Source organism: Erigeron canadensis, chromosome 3 (genome assembly GCF_010389155.1).
Source record: "Erigeron canadensis isolate Cc75 chromosome 3, C_canadensis_v1, whole genome shotgun sequence".
NCBI classification, from domain to species: Eukaryota; Viridiplantae; Streptophyta; class Magnoliopsida; order Asterales; family Asteraceae; genus Erigeron; species Erigeron canadensis.
Window position 1 is genome coordinate 8,576,452 of NC_057763.1, and position 6,766 is coordinate 8,583,217.

Genomic DNA, 6,766 nt, shown 5'->3' on the forward strand with positions numbered 1-6,766 from the left:
TCTATGAACTCACCAATGTTATGTTGGCCCGTTTTAGTACACCTTTAAAGTAATCAAGTAAATCAAAGACGTGTTGGATGATTGCATTGCTAGGAGTTTGACTTGGACTTTCATAGATCCGTGATTTATTGCTCTCGTTTTTTGGATATGCTTATGATCATTAACCATCTTTTTTTGGCCAGTTTCTCAACAAATTGATTAGATCTAAGTTTCCTTATATACTTAAACATGTATGCTTTCTTTATTATCTATTATTACTAGCATGGTATCCGCACGTTGCAGCAGAATACCATTAGTAGGGTGCAAATGAAAAAGAAGAGAGAGATATTCAGAGAGAGTTGCGTGTGTAAATAAGTACAAATGAAAAGATGAGAGTTTTCTTGTGGAATGTAGTTTAGACATATCCCCCATGTAGCATTCAACATGGGGACTATTCTTTTTATTATATAGTATAGATATAGAAGTATAGATATATAGTTATACATAATTTATTTACTTATATGAACGAAACTGGTGGTGGAGGTTTGAAGGAATAAGTCATTGTATCGAAAAGAATATTTGTAAATATATAGATATATTTTGCAATTATATAGAGTGAAATATTCATTTGAAAACTAAATTTTTTGTGAAAACTAGAAAACTAACCAAAACACACTGTGATCTGAATTTAACACAATGTGTTTTTATAAAACACAATGTGTTTTTATTATGTAACCTAAAATACGTTGTGTTAAGTTTTAAATCACGGTGTGTTTTTGATAGCGTTGTAAATCGAAAAATTGTTCAAACACACTGTGATATGAACTTAACACAATGTGTTTTCGAGAAACATATTAAAAACACATTGTGTTAAATTCAAATCACAGTGTGTTTGACAGTTTTCTAATTTTCACGAGAATTTTAGTTTTTAAATGATCAAAACCCATAGATGTAGATAGATATAGATATTAGAGATATATATGTATTAGGTTTGGTCCTATAGTTTTGAAAAGGATTATATTAGCCTCGTGTGGAATGCATGTGAGAGAATTAACACACATGAGATGACGGTCGTTATCGAAGAGGTTGAAACATGATAATTTTCTGCCTATATATAAAGGATTATTCCAGTCATTTTGAAAGTTAAAAGAACAAAACCAGAGTACTGTTTAAGCAAACCACAAGGACAAGTCATGTCTATAAATTATTTATGTATCTAGTCTGCGTTTAAATTGGTTGGATTTAATTGCTTATGTAGGATGAGATCAGCTAAATATTTCATGTTTGAAAGCCCATGTAGTTTAATTTATATACTTATCTTGGCCTTCTCTATTTTGTGCTTTCAAAGTTGTGTCCATCATTCCATCGAAGAAACGCATAAGGTTATTTTTTCGGATATTTCGAATATCCGAATATCAGAAAAGTTTGAAAAGTGACATCCGAATCCGAAAATTTAGATATCTGAAAATCCTTATATTTGAATTTTTGAATAATTTCATACTGGATTTTCGGATTTTTCTGATTACGGATTTGGATGAGATATTTTCAACACCGCTAGTGAAAATAACTAAACTTACATGTTTATGTTCACTTGGCTCAATGGCTTCCGTGACTCTACTTGAATTAAATTGATCCGTTCACCCTTTAAGGCTGTTTGGAATTGCGTTTATAAAAAGGATTTGCGTGTAGAAACGATGCTTTAAAAAAGCATGTCTCAATCCGCTTTTCCAAAATTATATTTTCTCTCTGTGAAAACGCAAATAATCACTTATTTTGCCAAATACATTTTTTTTTTATTTGCGATATATAAACACAATAATCAGATAATTAATTGGTACAAAATGCAATTACAAACACCCCTCTTACAATAAGGGCAATACATCCAAATGATGATTAAATATTAATTTTTAGAAAGAAAAAAACAAGTATGTTATTACATAAAAATAGCATTTATTACATATTCAACAATTAGAATATACAACAAGTTTTATTTTATTAATTTATCGGGTAATTAGACAAATAAAACAATATGCTATCACCATCTTTATTCATCAACTCTTTTTTTTATAACTCGCGAAGAGAACTTGTTTCCAAGTCTCTGGCCTGTTTGTATTTTCATATCCTGCAAATTTAAAATGTTAAATTTATCAGTCAGTTTATTAATCATATTAAGAATTTCGAATTAATGAGTAAAAGTAATTTATCAGGTTTCACTTACGGGGTATAATCAATGTTAATTCTTCCAACACCAAGATCAGCAATAGCTGAAAATGCCTCTTGTGAAAGATCAAAACCATTTGCCGCACATGCTGGACAAAGATCAACAATTGTAACATCAACACTACCACCTTTGCATGATCTCGGGCCGGTACAGGTGATCCTGTACCTCCTTCCACATGCCGCCTTATTGGCAAACAAGCCACTATTCGCGGCCGCAATCATATTTCCACGGTCTTCATAACCATAACATGAAGATGCTACAAAACATATATAATAGAAACGTACTTGATTCAGATACGAACGCTACAAGAATAAGCATCTTTAGCGAAGGCATTTGTCCTGGCAACAGAACAAAAAAAAAAAAAATTTATCTTACGAGTAGTGTGCACAGTATAATATGTGGCTTCACCAGCAATTGCATGGGCTATAGAGGTGAGACATGCAACCATGCTAAGTAAAACAAGGACTCGAGTCACGGAACCCATATATTACGGAGTATTATATATGAACTTTAAGTGGATTAAGTAATTAAGAAGATAGACAACGAATATTGTGAAATTGTTTTGAAGAAAGTTAAAATAGAGTTTCCTTTTTATATGAGTAAAATGTATTGGCTAGTGGCTGCTAGAGGTTTAATTACTTGACGTATTTGTATTGCAATTTTTACCTTTCAACGCATGGAACTTGACTTGGAAAGACGTTTGTTATCGCGTTATACTTTTACTAGCCAATTAACCGAAGTTCAATTCGGACATTTTAACTAAAATTTTAAAACTAAAAAAAATTATATAAGAATTATGTAAAAAAATTTGGGTGACATAATATAACTTGATATAGAGTGATACGACTAACACAATGATACATAAAATATGGATACCTAATACGTTAACAAAGTACAAAAAGACATTTCGAATATAATATTATGTTGAAAAATTTTAAAAAAATTTGTGTCAAATAAAAGATTAAAAATTTTAAATAAGCATTAAGTGGTGTTCTTTTTAAAATATGACATCATGAATGAGTGAAAAACCTTATTAAAAATTTGCGATTTTGATGCATCATAATATGTCTAAAAATACTTTTAGAAAACAATCCTTCTTTATTATATATATATAAAGAAGATTTATGGAGTATTATATAAATTGATTTATTTTTCATCTCTGTTATTTATTATTTCTATATATATGAATGGGAAAATCGATAAAAAGACAACCTTTTCACCCTAATTAAATTCATAATAAGGCCGGGAACCTGTTTTCGTATATTAAAAGAATTATGTTTCTATAAATTTCGCAATGAAGGGATTGTCGTTAGTTTTTAACGCTAGTCCTCCGTTAGGTGTCAGCTCACGACTGCCACGTCACTAAATTAGCTTGCGTAGACTTTGACTTTTTTAAATTAGATATATATACATTTTTATATATATATATATTATGTATGTCAATCCATACCCAATTCATTCAAATTGGGATTTTTTTAGATAATTAATTCTATTTATTGGGTATAGACGGTTTTAGAGGATTAACCTATTTCATCGTACAACAGAATAATCTTTTCTTCTAATCGCAAATTCACATAATAAACGAAATTTACGTGTATATTTATACTTCTTTTAAGTTTAACGTTAATTTTGAGTGATTTTCAGGTCTTTATTTACAGTGATTTCAGAGTCATAGTTTTTTATGCTTAACACCTCATCCTTTTGGTTTGCATATCTCTAGTGTTATGTGTTGCTGCGTTGCTTTAAAAATTTACATTGATCATGAACATTTATAAGAATGAATTTAATGGATGTTGAATTAGTTTCCACTAACCAGACGAACAATTTGATTTGTTTGCATCTTCTTACATATGACTTTAGCTTTATTGACTGGATCAATATTGTAATTATATAGACTAATTTCTAAAACAAACAGTTTTATAATAATAGACACTATATGAATATAATAGAAATTAGGATTTATATTTTTGGAGAAATTTTCAATTTGCAAATGTACAAGCAGATATATACATGTTGGAATATATAACTAAATATCATTATTCACGAGTACGCAACAAAAGCAAATAAAATCATGTAATCAAATAATTAACCTTGAAATAGGATTAAAGATTACCTCTTAATGTAGATGATAAAGTGAAGAACTTTAAAAGGATTTGAAATAAATCCTTCTACGATTGCACAGTAGACACCTCTTAAATCATATGCTAATACCCCGATCACGAACAATAAACCCTTTATTTATATTCTGTTAATTCGAAATCCATCAACCGAAATTCATGTGCAGCCGACCCTCAAATAATATCATAATTAATGCTTACATTAATTAAATATGTAAAGCTTACATATGTATTTGAATAGCACAAATTGAAAACCAGGTTATTTCGGCCGAATTAAAATAAGAGAGAAGAGGAGAGATTTCTGAAATTATGAAAAACCTTTTAGATTAAGTCATCTATTTATAAGTAATAATTAGGGATTTTAACTTGGTGGACAAGTAATCTTCAAGGCTTTCCAAAGCCTTAAAATTTCGGCCCCCATTAGGAATTAGAGCTCAACTCTAATTTCCTAATTTCACATTTAACCTCTTCTAATTAATTTAAATATAATTAACCCTTTAACTTATTTAAATTAATTATTTCGTGATCAAACTAATTAATATATTACTTTAATATAGTAATTAATAATATAGAGTTACCGTGTCATTTCGTGTGACCCCTAGGCTTAAATTATTTCCGGACATACGTTCATTCTACGTGATCATATACTAATAATACCTGGATAGAAACAACAGTTAATATGTGTACTTATATATATAACTCGATCACAATGTTATTGTTGGAATATCGTTAGTCACATCATTCAAAATTAATCATGAATCATTTTACACCCATCGCCGTTTGTAATAAAGGGCTGTTGTTTGATTATCATAATTAAGCTAAATTTAATGACGTGGGATGACGTGACACTTTACGAAGGACTGAAATTAAAAACTAACGGCATTTCCTTATTGCGAAACTTTTAGAAACGGAAATATTTTTAATAGACGAAAACTTAGGTTTCCCTTATTAAGAATTTTGAGCAAAAAAATTACCTTTTTATGGATTTTTACCTATATAAATCTCTATCTATCGGCACCTATGTGGCATACATGTGTTTTCATACATGACGTTCATATATTGATGGTATCTTTGATGGTCCTCGAATGCACTGCTTGTGTTTTAATTTAACTAACACATAATGTAAATACGAAATAACAATAACAGAGATGAGATGTAAAGAAATTTGTTTAGTTATATGTATTTCAACTAAACGATGAAAACATGGATGGTTGTTTGATAACAACAACAATAAACAATAAACAGAAAAATATGTTAAGTTTTTGAAAATAAGGTAAACTGTGGAACACACCAACAGTTTGGTGGCTAGGTCAAGTGATTCCTTTTATAGGCAGATAAGGAATCACATGACTATCCTAGTAGATGTTGACACATGAAGGTTGTCAACTATCTATTGGTGGATCATTCAGATGTACAGAAGCCTCTTTCCTTTATCTTGTTTGTTTCCAAAAACGGTATGAAAGATAAACTTCACTGCACCGAAGTAGTACAAGGTCACATGTCTTCATCTTGATCTTTCAACACGTGTCCTTGGGACCATTCTTCTAATCTTCAAATTCCCGCTCATATTTGACTAACAAATACTGGACGGTGAGTCATTGAACATATCCTTTAGACTTTGAAGATAGATTATGCTTGCAGATGTATGAGCTCGCTGACAGCTCGCTGAATGAGCCACTCGCTGAGTCCCTCAGCGAATCTCTGATCCAACAATCTCCCCCTATTCGCTGAAGAGACTCAGCTGAATAGAAGATTAGTTATAATAGATATTTGACAAGACATCTTTGGTATAATGCTGATTTTATAAATGACAAATATGTTACAAAATATCAACATTACAATATCTATAAGCAATCTATTCCCACATGCATTCTTCCTTGGCCTTAATTAATTCTGCATCATTTTGTCGTTCAGGCTTCAGTAGCTCTCTATCAATCAGCTTCACAAACTCTTGATTGTTAGAGGATTTGATGCAGTATTTCCTTATCTTCACCAGAAATGCCGAGGAAGCAATGCCAATCTCATTTGTTCGAAAGAACAGTTCATGACCATGAACGTTGCAAAAACACAAACCTCTCAGCTTTTCATCATATTCTCCATCAATGAAGAGAGTTCTTGATGGCATCTTTAAGTTAAGAAGTGGCTCTTCTTCAATGTTAGATTTAGGGACAGCTCTGAGAATAGAAGGGAGCTGAGAGACTACTTGGCCAACAACTGTCCTCTTGGTGCCACTTCTTGGTTGCTGGGGAGGAAGAGGAGGATAAGGATGTCTGGCAGAGCTGAGCAGGGAATCTTTCACTTTGTATTTTCGCTCTTTGCTTCGGATGTCTTTGATTTGCTCTCCAGCCATCTTGAGTAGAGGATCAAATTGTGGAGTCTTCTTATCTTTGATAAGCTTGAAGATCTCTATCCATTCAGTTGGCCCAAGTGTTGAAGGTTTGACATTTTT

The 6,766-nt window shown here is 31.2% G+C and overlaps 1 protein-coding gene across 1 annotated transcript; it reads right to left on the reverse strand.

Moving 5' to 3' along the window:
* Positions 1–2,012: 2,012 nt before the first annotated feature.
* LOC122591467 (EG45-like domain containing protein) lies at positions 2,013–2,684 on the reverse strand. Its single transcript, XM_043763735.1, has 3 exons — positions 2,576–2,684; positions 2,198–2,456; positions 2,013–2,101 (listed from the first exon to the last, which is right to left on the reverse strand). The coding sequence occupies exons 1-3, from the start codon at positions 2,682–2,684 to the stop codon at positions 2,095–2,097; spliced, it is 375 nt and encodes a 124-aa protein (XP_043619670.1). The 3' UTR covers positions 2,013–2,094.
* Positions 2,685–6,766: the final 4,082 nt, after the last annotated feature.